This window comes from Brassica napus, chromosome A2 (genome assembly GCF_020379485.1).
Source record: "Brassica napus cultivar Da-Ae chromosome A2, Da-Ae, whole genome shotgun sequence".
NCBI classification, from domain to species: Eukaryota; Viridiplantae; Streptophyta; class Magnoliopsida; order Brassicales; family Brassicaceae; genus Brassica; species Brassica napus.
The window spans coordinates 10,175,883-10,192,439 of record NC_063435.1 but is presented as its reverse complement, the minus strand read 5'-3'; the positions used below and the strand labels follow the sequence as shown (position 1 = coordinate 10,192,439).

The 16,557-nt window shown below is 35.7% G+C and overlaps 4 protein-coding genes across 5 annotated transcripts; all 4 read right to left on the bottom strand.

The window, feature by feature from the left end:
• LOC106394929 (60S ribosomal protein L10-3-like) lies at positions 1 to 1,360 on the bottom strand. Its single transcript, XM_013835472.3, has 4 exons — positions 1,228 to 1,360; positions 625 to 1,126; positions 473 to 554; positions 1 to 248 (listed from the first exon to the last, which is right to left on the bottom strand). The coding sequence occupies exons 1-4, from the start codon at positions 1,235 to 1,237 to the stop codon at positions 177 to 179; spliced, it is 666 nt and encodes a 221-aa protein (XP_013690926.1). The 5' UTR covers positions 1,238 to 1,360; the 3' UTR covers positions 1 to 176.
• Positions 1,361 to 1,859: 499 nt separating this feature from the next.
• LOC106394939 (PH, RCC1 and FYVE domains-containing protein 1-like) lies at positions 1,860 to 7,867 on the bottom strand. 2 transcript variants are annotated; one of them, XM_013835484.3, is made up of 9 exons: positions 7,263 to 7,797; positions 6,983 to 7,069; positions 6,803 to 6,892; positions 6,570 to 6,650; positions 6,221 to 6,385; positions 4,070 to 6,142; positions 3,838 to 3,984; positions 3,479 to 3,771; positions 1,863 to 3,350 (listed from the first exon to the last, which is right to left on the bottom strand). In XM_013835484.3, exons 1-9 carry the CDS (start codon positions 7,284 to 7,286, stop codon positions 3,260 to 3,262), a joined length of 3,051 nt encoding a protein of 1,016 aa, XP_013690938.2. In that variant the 5' UTR covers positions 7,287 to 7,797; the 3' UTR covers positions 1,863 to 3,259. The 2 variants fall into 2 exon arrangements, with proteins under 2 accessions (XP_048615705.1, XP_013690938.2); XM_048759748.1 differs by having other exon boundaries at positions 1,860 to 3,350; positions 3,479 to 3,984; positions 7,263 to 7,867.
• A 1,296-nt stretch (positions 7,868 to 9,163) lies between these two features.
• LOC106421081 (HVA22-like protein c) lies at positions 9,164 to 11,561 on the bottom strand. Its single transcript, XM_013861931.3, has 5 exons — positions 11,403 to 11,561; positions 11,117 to 11,143; positions 9,905 to 10,027; positions 9,535 to 9,793; positions 9,164 to 9,418 (listed from the first exon to the last, which is right to left on the bottom strand). The coding sequence occupies exons 1-5, from the start codon at positions 11,468 to 11,470 to the stop codon at positions 9,341 to 9,343; spliced, it is 555 nt and encodes a 184-aa protein (XP_013717385.1). The 5' UTR covers positions 11,471 to 11,561; the 3' UTR covers positions 9,164 to 9,340.
• A 2,370-nt stretch (positions 11,562 to 13,931) lies between these two features.
• Positions 13,932 to 16,557, bottom strand: LOC106394948 (transcription factor TCP15-like). Its single transcript, XM_048759743.1, has 2 exons — positions 15,323 to 16,557; positions 13,932 to 14,332 (listed from the first exon to the last, which is right to left on the bottom strand). The coding sequence occupies exon 1, from the start codon at positions 16,316 to 16,318 to the stop codon at positions 15,353 to 15,355; it is 966 nt and encodes a 321-aa protein (XP_048615700.1). The 5' UTR covers positions 16,319 to 16,557; the 3' UTR covers positions 13,932 to 14,332; positions 15,323 to 15,352.

Here is a 16,557-nt window from a genome sequence, read left to right as displayed (position 1 = left end):
TGAGAAGTAAAACCAGAACTTGATTGAACAACGAACATAGAAACAGGCCTTAAAACGATTGTCCAGAAAAAAAGGAAACGAGGATTTGTTTTTAACTGTTACAACAAAAACAAAACGAATAACTTCGGAAACTAGAGAATTATCGGTACTACAACCACAAATCATCATCTTCACTCTTAATCGCTGGTGGCTGATATGAACGCACTTCCAGGTTGACGGTTAGACAAACGACCATGGTTCGATAAGAACTGCAACACAAAGACAAAACATAAATCAAAATCAATAAACAAGAAAAGCTGTAGCTCAAATGGTGCATAAAACTAGACAAATTATAACACAGGCAATACCCATCACAATTACCACAATACTATTTCAAATTTTGGTTTTCCAATTTCCAATCAACATACTCCAACAGATACTACACAAGCAATGCCTTCCACGAACATTCTAAAGACAGATACAAGAACAGTACCTTAGCATTGACACCATCAGGAACAATCCTCTTGGACTGTCTCAGCCTAGTGTAATCAGCACGGTTGAACTTGGTGAATCCCCTGAAACATCATCCAACGTTTCAGTAAAACGATAACAAACAGAAGAGAAAACGACAACAAAAACCCATACCATTTCCTGCTAACAATGATCTTTTGACGACCAGGGAACTTAAACTTAGCCCTCCTAAGCGCCTCCTGAGCATGAGCCCCATGGTTATCCTTACACCTCACAGACAAAAGCACCTGCCCAATCGCCACCCTAGCACAAGTCCCCAGAGCCTTACCAAAAGCACCTCTCATACCAGTCTGAAGCCTATCGGCCCCAGCGCACGAAAGCATCTTGTTGATCCTCAAAACATGGAAAGGATGAACCCTAATCCTCAAATGAAAAGCATCTTTTCCAGCTGATTTGACCATGTACTTGTTGCAAGCGATACGCGCGGCCTCGAGAGCTTCGCTGGAGACGTTTTCTTTCTCCCATGAGACGAGGTGGACGCAGAATGGGAACTCGTCGACTCCTTTCTTCTTCATCCCGACGTCGTAGATACGGATCTTAGGGTCGGGGACACCACGGCAGTATCGTGATTTCGGGTATGGCTTCCCCTTGATCTGACGGTAACATCTCGCAGGTCCTACAAGAATCGTACATTACAATCAATGGCACGATTAGCAGAAGCACGATTCGATTTAAGGATTCAGGAAATTAGAAATGAGATTTGAAGAGGAGACTTACTTCGCCCCATCGCGTTGGTGTTCGTTGGTGACGGCTTCGGGAACCCTAGAGTTAAAAAATGAGTCGCGTAATGTTCTTTATATAGGTGAGATAACAGAAAAGCCCTAAGTTTTAGCTAGATAACGGCCCATTGGGTTCTTTGATATTTTGTCCGGGCCTTAATTTTCTTACTTGCTCCAGTGAAAAAACAACTCACTGTTGATGCTTCCTAGCCAAACGTGTTAGTTTTTTACGTTAGAGGATTTGATTCGGCAAAGTGTCCTCTGCTATGAAACGCACTCATATGTGGTGATGCCAAAGCCTTTATATGATCCACCATCAGTGGTGAACCCATGAACAAATTTTACATAAATCAAATTCTGTCGTGGCACACTTGGGTTTCATAAATTCTAAAATAATCCTTTCATAATTTGTATTTATTTTTACATTAAAATTTTTAAATACAAAACAAGGATAAATAACTAAAAACCAGAGAAGAAGTTGAGTCTAAAGATATATATATGATTTCGACAATGGAGACTCACAGGGACAGCCCAACCCAAAATATAGCCCTATTCAAATCAGAAAAAAATGTGTCCTTTTTCTATATAAATATTTTCAGATTTATTTTTTCTTAGCTTAAAAAAACTTCATAAATTTGTTGGGACTTAAGCCATTGCTTACTTTGCTTGTGCCATGGGCCAAGCCTAAAGAGTGGAGACTCATGATGATTGTAATTATTTAGACTGGCCAAAATGTGTAATTTGAAATGATTGTTTGGAATGTTGTTATAAATAAATGGCACATGTTTCATGTATGAATAAGCTTAATGTATTTCTCAGAAAATGACATTAATAACTTTAACCAAGATTATGTTAATAACTTACTTTACAATTGTGATAAGTAAATGTTTATATTGATGGCAGTATTCTACTTAATTAATAACCTTAATTGAGTCTATGGCTAATCACAACGCATAGTAAATTGAGTCTATGCCTATGAATTATAAATTACTAAAAAAATTAAAAGTGGCCAAACTATAAACTAGAGTTTACAATGATCATCCAAATGATACCTCTCACTACTACCGTACTCTCTACTTTGACTAGCCTTTCCACGTTACGTAACCTCCTCTGAGTCAGCATGATCTTATTCATTATCCTTCTAGACTCATTCTCCCAAAACAACATTCTCCCAAAACAAAAGTTGAAGAGACAAAAATAGGTATCAACCGAGACAACGAAAGTTGGCCTTTTGTGATCTACCATCACTTAATTTGAGAATAAGATAGTATCATATAGTAATTAATTAATAAATGGATACAAAATTATAATCTTTTCTTTTTGCTAAAAGTAGATATCCTTTCAATGTTGGAGTTGAAAACGTCTATATAGACAAATTGGTATAATGTTTATATATGTAAGCTCCTTATTAAACCAAATTGAAATTTCATCTGACTTAAATCTTAACAAAACCCAAACCAAACCAGTTAAAAAAAAAATCTGGCACAAATAAATCACGAATTCAAAACTCGAAAAGATCTTATTCTACCGTAAAGATTTTTCAATCCAAAAAATTAATAACATACTCTTTTTTTGACAAACAATTAATAACATACTTTACAAAAAGAAATACAATCGAACACAAACCTATTATCTTCTTTTTATTTTGACAAAAAACAATCTAAAACCAAACCAAATTTCCCATTTGAATAATTGGTGATTATGACTATTGTCAGTTAATAAGAGCTCATCAGGTTTCCTCAGTGTTGTTGACTTGTTGTGATTGATGCATTCTTGGTGATTATGATTATTGTAGAACTGTTTCTTTACTTACACGTATTCAACAGAGATATTCCTCGTTTAAATGCTCATATTCCTTGGGAACCACGCAATACTCAGTTCATCAAACTTTTTTCTATTGATAGCAGAAAACATGTTGGTTTTAACCCTCAAAACATATGTTTCTCTATTTATTCTACATGTCGCTATCTTTTCTTTGTCTTTGTCTGTCTCTCTCTCCCTTTCTTTCTCTATTGAAGACAAATGAGATCCTAGGAAACTAGAATGTTGTGTCGCTCACAAGCTTTACCTCCATTTTCACCCCACCACTTCTCTGCTTGTTCTTCAGTAAACTGTTTCCGGCTGCACAAGAAACATCGACGTTACATGTCAACATGATGACGAGCCACGTAAAATGATGTCTTGTCGTGTTGGTTTAAAAAGGCGAGATTGTATTAGCATCTTAAGAAGAAAAAGAAGCATTCATGTACCTGAACCGGACACGCTTGAGTTCATTACCACCACCAGGTAAAGACAACAGTGTCAAATAAACTCCAGGTTCGTCTTGCACAACTCTCTCTGCCTTCTCATTATGTCTTCTATGTCCATTAACAAAACTCTTACTTAAGTTGTTTTCTGATTGACTATCATGAGGGACCATACTTCTTATATGTGTCTGGGAACTAGTCTGAGTTTGACTCTCTAATGTTGTCTCTTTTTCTGTGTGTCTTAAGTTAGTGCTAGTATCATCCTTTTGAGGTAATCTTCCAGACATTTCCTTCAACTGCAAGACCATTGTTAACATTATGCGACATCGATATAAGAAACATAAGAAGTAAGATAAATGTACCTGAGTGGTTAGAGATCTAATAACCTCTTTTGCGGATCTGTTTTCCTCTGCTTCATCTGCTGCCATTGCAGTGACCACTTTCAACTGCCTTTTAGTTTTTTCAAGTTCTTCTTCAAGTTGTTGTGTTTTGGAAGTCAGTTGTTCTACCTTCATTTTTCATTAGATATTAAATATTAGATGCATGCATGTGATATACAGCTGAAAATAAAAGAGGGTTAGAGAGAAGAAGTACATGTTCCTTTAGACCCACAATTTCTTGACCAAAACTGTCTTTTATGTGTTTAGATTCATCAGTTGTTACTTCATGAGATGGGCGTGGACTAGTTGACTTCACTGAAACAGGAGACGCTGTGCGAGAGCTAACTCTTGAACCAGGAACTTTAACTATCATATTTTTGGAGATTCTAGGCCAAGCTATTGATCCTCTTAATAACGGCGACATAGCTGGCTGTACACTGCCTAAGGCGAAGACATTACTGTTACTTGCTTCCGGTTTCACGTCTCTTTTGCTGTGTCTTCCTTCGCCATATTGCACTAAAGAGTCAGCCGAGGCTATTCTGGAGTGTGGTGAGAGGAGTTTTGGAGTTTTTTCTGAAACATCGGTCGATTTTCGCATATTCAAAAGGTTTCTTGTACGTGGAGTAGGAGGAGGAGGAGACAGTTCTCTAGACCTTTTCAGCTTGGTGAAACATCCATAACACACTCTATATGGTTTGTTCATATCAGGCGCAAGAGCAGCTCTCAAAGACTTTCTACTGCTGCATACTTTACAAAAGATGAGACCACAGTTGTAACAATTGTGACGTTTTCTTCTAAAATTGAAAGGGTTACGGCAACCAGCACAGAGAGAATGTTCAGAGCCAGGTACCCATTTGTTAAGACAAATCACAGCAGTGAAGTTGGAACCACATGTTATAGCCTTGACTTGTTTTTCTTTCAAAAACCCAACAACAGCAGGTTCTCTTTTGTTCTCAACGGTTCCGTGTCCTAACTGACCATTTAATCCTTTTCCCCAAGTGTAAACCTCTGATTTAGATGTCAACACAGCCACATGATGAGAACCACACGCAATCTCCTCTACACAAGTCTCTGCTATGTCTCCTTCGACCCGTGAAGGGACCTTCTCCTTGGCCGTAGGGTTGCCCAGCTGGCCGTAAGCCGGGCTACCCATTGTATAGACATGTCCATTGGATGTAAGAGAGACAGTGAGACTATGTCCACAAGCAACTTGGCAGATGTTTTCATCTGTCAATGAGGTTACACACTCAGGGAGTAGCTTTGCCGAATTGTCACCATGACCAAGCTGGCCTTTCTCACCATCTCCCCATGTGAACAGTTGTCCACACGAAGAGTAGAGCTCTGCATCAGATGCTTCATTTGTAACCTCCACCACTGCAGCTGTATGCCAAAATCCACAAGCAACCTTCATTACTCTTACTTCACTTAGGCTTTCAACTACGCGCGGAACACTAGAGCTTGTTCTGTCTCCATGACCTAGTGCACCAAAACATCCGTCTCCAAATGTAAACAACTGTCCTGATGATGCAACCACTGCTGTATGCCAAGGACCACAAGCCACATAAGACACATGCATTCCTTGTAAGACACCAGTCACCCTCTTGGGAATCCAGCAGCTGGATTCACTCCCATGACCAAGCAAATCGACATTTCGAGTGCCGTCACCCCAAGTATAAAGATCGCCAGATTGAGTAACAGCACATGTATGAAATTCACCACAGGCTAAAGATTTGAAATTCATCCCTCTGACACTACTAATGAACTTTGGTTGGTGAGTATCTTTTTCTAAGCCATGTCCTAGTTTCCCACCTGTTCCCTCTCCCCAGCTGAAGATCTCTCCTTGTTTTGTAACTAAAACAGCATGACACCTACCACATGCTATGTTTTGAGCATCGAGAACTATTGTGGACTCTAATGTTTTAGGTAAAAGTGCATCCTCTGTAGTGGAATGTAATGTCTTTCCAGTACCACTTAGTACACCGTCACTTATAGCTTCACCCCAGAGGAAAACATCACCTAAAGCATCAAACTCTTCGTGATACGAACCATGGCTAGATGTACTCACAGCGCTAGATAGGCTGAGTCTAGCCAGGTCACCCCCGGTGGAGAACCGTGAATTCGGGTTTTCCACATTACCAGGAGAAATAGGACAGTATAGGTTGGGATTGAGAGTATTGGCTTCTGTCTGATTGTTATTGGCTGGTGCAGTTATTGAGACAATGTCGGAAAAGACTTTTCCTAAACGGTTTGGTGTAGAAGTCTCGGTAGAGGGCTGAGTAACTTGATCCTGTGGTAACAATGATGTAAAGTATAAGTTGGTTGTTTTAGATTTTTCTTAAAGAACATAAAAAGTGGCGTTACTCACAAGGATTGATACGAATGGAGACACTCTTCGTGCTTGAGGTGTTGGACATTCTGGTGAAGTGATCTCAGGTTTAATAGTGTTTTTCCATTTGGAGATTTTTACACGAGTGATCAGTGCCTTCAAACCAACAACCCACACTTCTGCTTCGTCCTTGTCTTTACATATCTAAACAAAAACATCATCAACATCATAATGGATAAATAAAATATGATGTTTCACGATTTTTTCCTCCTAGACCTTGATGTTATTTACATGTAGCATTCAAAACGAATGTTATTTACATGTAGCGTTCAAGTTCATGGTCAAACGAATGATATTTCATGGTAAGCTTGCATTAAAAAGAACTCACCAAATCCAAGGACCTATCAGGACATATGAGGGAAAAGGACTGATACTCTTTCTCCGGCCGTGGATATCTCTTAAATGTAGCCTGAAACAAACTTTAGCCATTGAGTCTAGGATGAGGTAACCAAGAAACCATCTTAATAAGTTGAAATGTAACAGAAACAGATATCAGAAGCTTTTTTTTATTCAAGGAAATGTACTTGTTAACATGCATATTTCATTCATGAGAAAACTGACCGTGCGTTGTCCAGGAACAATTCTGAGGACTTGACTAAGCTTAATCTGCTTCTCTTCTTTGCCAGAGTACCATACTAATGTTGACTCGTCCTAGGATAATATATTCACATGTTTAAATTAAGAGATAGCAAACAAGAAGAATATAAACGGAAGATGTTATGGCGTCCAAGAAAATCTTACACTTGTAAGCTGGAATGGACAGAACTTAGGCTTCCCCCTGCGACCGTATTTCAGCAAGTAGGAACCTTTCTTAAGTGACGTAATGGCCTGTTGGATTTGGTCAAAAAGGATCAATTTCCAATGACTTATACAGAGGAACACAGGTTGATGAAAAGAGAGAGCACATCCTAAGCATATATGAACAGAAGTAGTCCATATTCTAATCTTTGTTCAATCATTCAACAACAAAAGATTAAGGGACAAGTTCTTGTAAAAAAAACTCTTTAAGAATATAGTTTACCTGTTCGACGTCTCTCTCAGCCATTGGAACGGAAAATAACTAGTTCCCTTTCGGAACATTATCCAGCAAATCGTTTAACATCAGTTGAATCTCATTTCATTGCACGAAGACGAGTCCCTATCTAACCCATGCATGCATGGTAGTTACCAAGAAGTAAGCTTCCGTCAAAAAATTGAAATATTTTTCAAAAAAAGGAATCCAAAACTCTCACGTCCAAAATGTACATCAACCAGAATATCAAAATCCAACTCCTAGAGATATACGAACAATTTTTACTGCACGTATTCTTCACCAGACCTAAGAACCCTAGCTAGCTATATAGATTCTTCAAAAATATGTTCCAAGGCCAAGTCTCTGATAAGAAAGCGATCCTCGAAAAGAATCTCGGATCAACGTCAAAACGTGGGACGTAGAAAGGTGTAACGTCGAGGTTGAACGCCGGCGAGGAGGATGGAGGGAGAATTCGAGAGGCTCTTGGTGATTTGAGAATCTACGCCTCTGGTTTGCTCTCGTATCAAAACCTTTTCTTTTTATTCTTGAATTTTTTATTTTTGTTTTATTTGATTTTATCTGTTTCATCTTTAGAGAGAGAGAGAGAGGCATAGCCAGCCTAACAGTATGCGATGCTATAATAATACTTAGGTTAGATCATACATTTTGATGCTTTTATATCTTGTATGAGGACTGCTATATATGATATGATTTTTCTTTCTCGCTGTTTTTTTTGTCACAGATACAGATGAAAAAAAATCATAAAAATTTTAATCGATCTAGGTGATGATTGTTTGGTTAGTTTCTAGATTTTGGATTTTGGTTTTTGGTTTTTAGTTTTTGGTTTTTGGATTATATATTTTGATTTCTGGTTTTTGATTTTGCAGTAGATTTTAGTTTCTGGAAAATTATGAATGGTGATTTTAGATTTTGGTTTTTGGTTTTTGATTTTTGTTTTTAAAATAATAAAATAAAAGTTTTATTAATAATAAAATATTTATTATGGAAATAACATAATATAAAATATTATTATCAAGACACACATAATCTCTTTTTTTTAAAGCAAACACAAAATAATATAATTCTATGTTTAAACATAAACTTAAAATTAATTTTGTGTTGAAACATACATATATATATCTAATTATAACTTGTACATATAATATATGCATATATCTGTGCATATTAAAAGTAAAATGTACATACATATTTTTTAATAAACTTTTTCCATAATTATAATATATATTCATCAGCGGTTAACTACAAAAAAATAATTATGTGTAGAATTTAACTATACATGCATTAATTTTATGTAAATTTTGGAATTAAATAATTGTTGATAACTATTATTTACAAATTTAAATTTAAAAGTTAACAAATATTTCTAAATTTGGGAAAACACAAGTCTATAGAGATAGTATATACACAATAATAGTGATATTTCTTCATAAACTAAAAATTAATTTTATTGAGTAGAAAATGGATTTTGATAAATGTAATAGTAAAATATTTACTCTGGAAAAATAAAAACAAAAATAGCATTGTAATAACATGCATAAAATTATTTAATAGTTTTGAGGTTTATGTTTACTTTGTAGAGTTGGTTTTATATAGTACTATTTAATAAAATTAACAATTGTATTTTGAAAAAAAAAAAGAAGAAAAACAATTTTTTGGTTTTGATCGTAGGTAATTTTAGGAAGAAACAAGTAAAATATGGATTTTGGTTTTTAAGAAGGAACTAGTAAAAGGAAGCAAAAACTAGTTTCCCTATAAAATAGGGAATCTATTTGACCAAAATCATGATTGGGTAAAAAACAGTTTTTGAAAATCAAAAACTAAAAACTAGTGTAGAATCTATGAAACAATCAACCTCCTAGTTTCAGTTTTTCTGTGTGTATACCAGCCCATTGTTCAAGATGATTTGGAAGAACAAACCTAATATCAAATAGAGGATACAAGACACAAACCTGGCAATTATAAAAGCGATATATAAGACAATAGTCACACATCTAGCTTACAACTGAATGTGGCCAAACAGGATGACGATAACAGTGATCGACCACCCAATTATAAACATGGTAAACTTAGTACCTATAGTCGTCATCAAAGGTCATATAATCATTGCTTCCACCTCCTCTCCTCCCTCTTTCATAACTATCCTTCTGCATCCAAAACAACGTTAATTAAACATTTAAACATAAACAACCGGTTTTCAAAAAAAAAAAACATAACCAATCAATACACATGTTTATACATATGTAAATGATTTTGAATTTACCCTGACAATCATTCGCTCAACTGCGTCAGTGCCGTGTTTTTCCATGTATTTCTCAGCAGCAGTGAGGATGTCATCGTCGTCACGTTTGGGGAAGAAATTCAATTTCTTTTGAGGAACATACCAAATATTGGTGGAAGCTCTTTGAGGATTCATGTAGAATGGCCTGATAAAATGTCTGTAGACATGTTCTGCTCCATTAAACTGTGGTAGCACAAGCCAGCATATCCCGATCAGCTTCAAGAACGGCCATATCGGAAACCTTTCATGTGTGTTTTAATTATCAGAAAAGAACTTTTGATTACTGTGACTGAACTAGCATTAAAAATAGTGCTTACAAAGTAAGAATATCAACGTAATAAATAAAACTAACCAATCAAGAAGTTTGGAGAAAATGAGTTCGAAGAGGGAGATGATTGCATAGAGAACCCAGTAGGTGAGCCATTGCTCGTCTTCTGCTAATGATTTTGTCTCTATGGCTTTCACTGATGCATATCTGTTCATTTTTTGTTAACATAATTAAGCATATTCCAATTTAATTCTGCCTGGGCATTCGGGGTCCCAATCGGGTTTTGGTTTTATCCAATCGGATTTCGGTTTTTTGGGTTTATCAAAATCAGCCCCATTCGGATTATATGAAAGTTCGATTCGGGACCGCTTCGGGTTCTATCGGGTTCGGATCGGGGTTAGTAAATCTTCACAGAACCGGTACAACCCAATATACTTTCGGGTTCGTGTCCCAATCGGTTTTTCGGTTTAAAAGTACCTGATTTTTACCTATTTTATAACCAAAACATGAGTAAAATCGGTTCTTCAGTTTTAAAATACATGATTTTTACCTATTTTGTAACCAAAACTTAAGTAAAATCGATTCAAAAATAAGGAACATCAACCGTGATCATTCAAAATCAAACGAAAAGTACACATATTTACTGATAAAAAGAAAACCAAATAAATAAAAGCATAAAACGAAAACAAAATTCTCATGAGATGAGACACATTGTTTAACGAAAACAAAATCAAAATCTAAATACTTCAAGATTCAACGGCCATCTTTAACCATCAACCTTCATGTAATAGATAAGTATTTTAGATGTTCAATATTTCTTAGTGTATTTTGGATACATATTAGGAATTGAGATCATGTTTGGTACAAGATTTTTTCGAGGTTTTGAATGTTTCGGGTTCTATCGGATATCCATTTAGATTCGGGTTCGGTTCGGATAATATCCATAACCCAAAATACCACAAAACAAGACCCATTCGGTATTTACGTCGGGTTCGGATCGGTTCGGATTCATTTTTCGGATTCGGTTCGGGTTTTCGGATTCGGTTTATTTGCCCAGCCCTAGTTGAATACTACAAGACCATATGCCCAGTGCCTTGAATTCTAAATGGGTGCGTGTGGATATACGTGCATCTGAGAAAAAAAATTCATTTTCTTTAATCTTTATTGATTAAATTTTCAAAGGTTTAGTTTTTTGCATTTTTCCCCTAAGAGTTTCTAATGTTCATATATATATCTGAATGAAAGTTTAACAAAACATACACAACTAAATGGAGGAGGGACATAGATTTCACTTACAGAGGGTAGACGAGAGCAACCAATGGGCTGCAGAAGCAAAAGCAAAGCAAGTTTCAGTTTTTCTTAAAAAGTTCTACACACAAAATTAAACTTATAAATCAGTAAAATATCTAAAAAGGGTATCTCTTTCAACATTAGAATCAAGAAAGAACATAGACAATGTAGTTGAAACTCAGTAGAAATAAGACTAAGGAAACAAGATAGGATCTAACTAATTAACAAGAAGAAGAAAAACAAGAGAAGGATCTGTAAAGAGAAATAAAAGAGAAGGGAAAGAGAGACATACAGAGCAAGGACATCGAAGTTCTTGATGAGAATTTGAAGAACATTATCATCTCCAGAATTAGAAGGCATTAATACTAGCCTCCAGGCTCCAGTTTCTCAACACTTTTCTTTTTCTTCTTCTCTTTCTCTATGTTAAAAAACTAAAGTGGAGGCCAGGTCTTAGCTTGGACTATTACCTCTCCTTTCATTTTTTTTACTTTGCATATTAAAAATAAAATGATATTAAAGCATTTTTTATAGAAAGTAACTAAAAAGTACTATCTATTATCTCTGTTTCAAAATAGTTGATATTTTGATTAAAACACAAGAATTAAAACATACACATTTTTCTAAAAAGTAACATTAAAAATATAAAGTAAATCTAATCTAATCAATCATCAAAAATACTAAAAAATAATCATTGGTCACACAGTTTTCGATAAACTTTAAACTAATTAAAAATATCAAATATCATGTATTTTGTAACATCAATAACTTTTCAAAACATCATCTATTATAAAACGGAGGGAGTATGAGAGAGTAACTAAAATATAAAAATAAGAAAATGAGAGAGAATGAAAATAATTTTTCTAAAAGAAAATTTGAGAAACATGTTTTGAAACTTTTTTATAGAAAAAAACATGTTTTGAAACTTTTCTGTCCTTTTATCATTGGTTCAGTTAATTATTAAATTATATAATTTTTAAACAGATATTAATACTTTGTTTGTAAATTACGTTATGATAGAAAAATTCTTCGATATTTAAACAATGAGCATACTCTTATGCAGCTTTAGTTACTTTTGCGTTCTGCTCTGTGGATTTAATACAAAAATTATGATATTATTTATCGTATTTGACAAAAAACTAGTACTTTGTATCAGATATCTAAAAGACAGTTGAATGAGGAATGGGATATATGGTGATTGGTGATACCGTATATGTATTGTGCATTAGTGCATCCTATTGAGTGCATCTAAATATCCACTTCTCTAAGGTAGTCGACCCTTTTCTCCGATCTCCAGCTAATAATGGGCCTTTAAGAGCCGATGGATTGTATATAGTCCGTGTCAGTAAATGTGGATGGAGAAACTATAAGCATTGTTAAAATTGGGCCTGAGCAAAGATAATTAGATACACTAATTGGGTTTTTTGTTTATTTTGTTCCGTATCATACACGAGAAGGTTAAAAATGAAATGACAATTTATGCGCAAGGATTAGTAACATTAACTAGTATACGTTCCTTTTAAAAAATTTGTAATCATAATTTGTTCTGGAAAAATGATAAAATGGTTATGGTGAAGGCGACGAATGAAAGGATTAGTGATTTTTGATTAAACAAAATAGAGAAGCAAGTGAGGGAATTATGATCATCTAATCTTTGCCAGATCAAAAACAAAAAAGCTACGTGAAATACACTCTTCCAATACTAGTCTTTTCACATATACAACTACGTAGTCGTAGATCCAAAGAACTCTATTTTAAGCATACATACTTTAGGGACATTTTAATTTCTTTTGGACCTATTGGGTAACGCCAGATTACATTAACTACCTGTGCCCTTTTCCTTTTAGTGCAGATTTCTTTTTATATAAAATAAAACGCCGACATAAAGACAATGATCGGTCATGACTCGTATCTTATTGTTTATCTCCAAAGTAGTACGCAAACAATAATATACAAATATCAAAGAAGATTCATGAGATCATCGGTGACTATATATTATTTTCTTTCTTTTATCAATGAAAAATCTAGTTTCGATCGCCTATTGATATATTATTCTGATAAGAGAGAATTACATTCCTCTAATAGTGCTGCTTCCTACAAATTTGATTTCGTTAAACTAACGTCTGGTTCACTAAAAATACATATGGTTAGAATCGGCAGGCCTGTGATTATATTCCAAGAAATGGTTCGCACCGATCTATAGAAGCTTCAAGTATTATACTCCCATGCATGTAACGAAAAATAATATTATTATTTTCATACCAAAATAAATATTTTTATGTGAAGCAATATTTTGTTTCTATTAAGATAACAACTGTATATAAAAGTATGTGTGTATGATTTTAGAATTATAACAACTGTATATAAAAGTATGTGTGTATGATTTTAGAATTGCTAACCTCCCAATCCAATGCTCGTTAATATTACTCATTTATATACAATGCAAGTATGCAACGTAGGTCTACACGATCGTTTCTCTATATATAACCCATGCATGGTAAGACCTAATATAACTTAAGAAGAACAATAGTATCCATATAGACTGACACAAGATGCAGGGATATGGTTATTGCGAATGTTACACTACTTTTGTATTATTTGTATAATGAAAATTTCCTTGTTAATTATACATCATCAATGTATCCTGTCTCGACTATAGATATATAATCGATGTTGCGTTTCATCCATCAACGAAACTTTTAGAAATAAAAGATGAAGCTCGAATCTATAACCTACAATAGTTTCAATGACTTGCATGAGTATTGGGTTTGCATCGAGATGTAGATCTCGACATTGTTTTCAGTATTTGTTTGATCAACTTTCGGAAGAGAATGAAATATCTTGGATGAATGTTTTGGGTGTTCGAAATTCACAATATTTGCATGTAAATATATTATTATTTAACAAGAATTGACGTTGGCGATAAGTTTCATGGATCCAGAGATTGTATATCTTAAATCTCCAAACGTAGCAAGCTTCGACCAGATGAGATTTTTGATAATTTACTTCTATGTTATGTTCCTGCGCTCCGCAATATAGTATATAGTGCTTGACCATTCACAAAAGTAACGCCTTACAAAAGCTTTACAAAAGCTATAAATTGAATCAACTAAAGTATTAAATCCTGCATATATATATATATATATATATATATAGAAGACGAGCTACTGGAATTAATATGGCACCATATCTAAATGCATTCCCCCTTCGTGTACACACCTTTCTCTGAAAAAATAAAAGAATCGAACTAAGTACAATAACTCCACCTCAACCATTCAAACCACTAGGCTACTAGAGGTTTTTCACACTTCAAATTACTTAATAGTAACCAAAAAATCACACCGGTCAAGGGTAACCAAAAGAGGATATGTGATTCACACTGGGGGAAATAGTAGATTAGATAGACAGAAATATAACAGGAATAAGCTCATAATACATGCATATGTACCTATTCCAGACAATGTGGTGGAGGCCTGGAGGGAATCAAATCATGAACAAATTAAACGGAAGATTAATAGTAATTTGGTATGGGAAAGTTTTATTGATACTGAATAATCATACATATATATATATATATATTAAAATTGTTCGAAAACACTCATCAAGTAGTGTGTCACACCACATAATAAACCTCTCTCACTTAAGACTTAAGAGTAGAGGAAAAAACATTTCACAAGATAAATACTAGTTGAGGCTAAACCCTCTAGAAAAAAAGACGATGCCTAGTTGCAAAAAACACATACTATATATTGAATAGTCTCACGTTCTTACTTAACTAATACATTAATTAATCAGAAGAATAACGAACCCGAGCAGAACTCACATGATAAACCTCTCGCACTCAAGAGTATAGAGGAAAAACACTTCCAGAAAAGAAACAAAACCACTAATTAATTATTATAGGAATGAAACCCGAGCAGAACTCGCATAATAAACACATTTCACAAGACAACTACTAATTGAGGCTAAACCCTTTTGAAAAAAAAACAAAACCAAATTAACTTCGTTTCAAAAACCACATACATATATCGAATACTCACGTTCTTACTTACTTAATACATTGACTAATCAGAAGACGAATGGAACCTGAGCAACACTCGTGGGATATTATAATTTATAAAGAAAATATAAAGAAGCAATGCAAAAAAAAAAAAAATCACGCTTGTTTAAAAACAATCAAACAAACGAAAGAACAAAAATAAAAATAAATCTCACAGATATATTGTTTGTGTGTGTGTTTTTTGCCTAGGAATGATGACTCGTGCTTCCATCTTCTTGATGGCTGTGATGATGATCTCCTTCGCGGTTTTGCTGGCTCGCCGTCTCCTGAACCGGCCGGTAAGCAGCGTTCAACGCCGCTAAAACTCCGTAATGGTTATGATCTCCACCTCCTCCTCCGTAACCAGACGCCAAAGGCTGTCCAGAAAACAAAGCAATAGGAGCTGCAAAATTCATCAGATGTACTCCTCCTCCTCCTGCTCCGCCTCCTCCACCGCCACCACCACCACCACCGCTCGTGTTGTAAACTTCCCCCGAATGATGAGGGTTGATATTAAAAGCCCAAAGATTCTGCGTACTGTCACCACTACTCCAAAACGGTGCCGTAGTAGGAGTCTGACTCGTTGGCAAAGATCCAGCCGTTGATTGAACTAAATAGTTCCCCATCTGGTTGTGGTCTAAAAGCTGCGAAGAAGAAGAGGAATGCGACTCGTGCTTGGGACGCACCTGATGAGGATGAGCCATCGTAGGCGAGTGAAAGTAATAGCTGCTTGGAGCTGTACGAAGATGAGCAGCGGAGAGAGAAGATCTTGAGCTGCGAAGTGAGATATTAAGAGAAGCGAAGTTAGCCGGAATGGTTCCAGTTCCTGTAGCGGCTATAACCGCCGGCTCAGCTTGCTGGAGAAGCCACTCGATGGTTTCACCGTCGGACTTATGACCTAGCTCACGTGTGAGCTGAAAGACACGTGCGGCGCACATGGCAGGCATACGGATCCTACGGCCTCGGCCTTCGACTTTGGTGTGTCTGTCCTTAGTTGAGGTTCGCTTTGGGGGCGGTTTCTTGGAGAGGGCGTTTGGTTCGGAGTTAGGTTCGGAAGAAGAAGCTGATGGGACGATGGCTAAGGAAGTGGAAGAGGAGGAAGAAGAATCAAGAAGCTGGAGAGGGAAGTTTGGTCTATGATGATTCGGGTTATGATCCGGATCAGGATCCATTGATGATGATCGAAGATGGCTGTGGTGGGGATGTGGGACTACTGTCTCTGTTAGATCTTTATGTGAGCCATACTTTCTCTCTCTCTATCTTCTGTTTTTTTATTTGTTATTAGAGAGAGAGAGGTTATGGTCCTTCAGGACATGAAACTCCTTTCAGATGGGAAGCTTAGCTGTGTGTCTGTGTCTGAGAGAGAGAAGGTTAAAGCAATGAATATGAAAGCATAGACTTTTTTTTCTTC

What these genes read in the sequence shown, in the direction of transcription:
- LOC106394929 (XM_013835472.3), bottom strand. An exon ending in ATCATTGTTAGCAGGAAATG is followed by an intron (nt 555 to 624) that starts GTATGGGTTTTT and finishes ATGATGTTTCAG; the next exon opens with GGGATTCACCAAGTTCAACC. An exon ending in CTGATGGTGTCAATGCTAAG is followed by an intron (nt 249 to 472) that starts GTACTGTTCTTG and finishes TTTGTGTTGCAG; the next exon opens with TTCTTATCGAACCATGGTCG.
- LOC106394939 (XM_048759748.1), bottom strand. Translation starts at nt 7,286, where the DNA reads ATGGCTGAGAGAGACGTCGAACAG. An exon ending in CTCCATTCGTATCAATCCTT is followed by an intron (nt 6,143 to 6,220) that starts GTGAGTAACGCC and finishes TTGTTACCACAG; the next exon opens with GATCAAGTTACTCAGCCCTC. An exon ending in TTGTGGGTCTAAAGGAACAT is followed by an intron (nt 3,985 to 4,069) that starts GTACTTCTTCTC and finishes TGAAAAATGAAG; the next exon opens with GTAGAACAACTGACTTCCAA.
- LOC106421081 (XM_013861931.3), bottom strand. Translation starts at nt 11,470, where the DNA reads ATGCCTTCTAATTCTGGAGATGATAATGTTCTTCAAATTCTCATCAAG. An exon ending in GTTGCTCTCGTCTACCCTCT is followed by an intron (nt 10,028 to 11,116) that starts GTAAGTGAAATC and finishes AAAAATGAACAG; the next exon opens with ATATGCATCAGTGAAAGCCA. An exon ending in TTGAGCGAATGATTGTCAGG is followed by an intron (nt 9,419 to 9,534) that starts GTAAATTCAAAA and finishes TTTTGGATGCAG; the next exon opens with AAGGATAGTTATGAAAGAGG.
- LOC106394948 (XM_048759743.1), bottom strand. Translation starts at nt 16,318, where the DNA reads ATGGATCCTGATCCGGATCATAACCCGAATCATCATAGACCAAACTTC.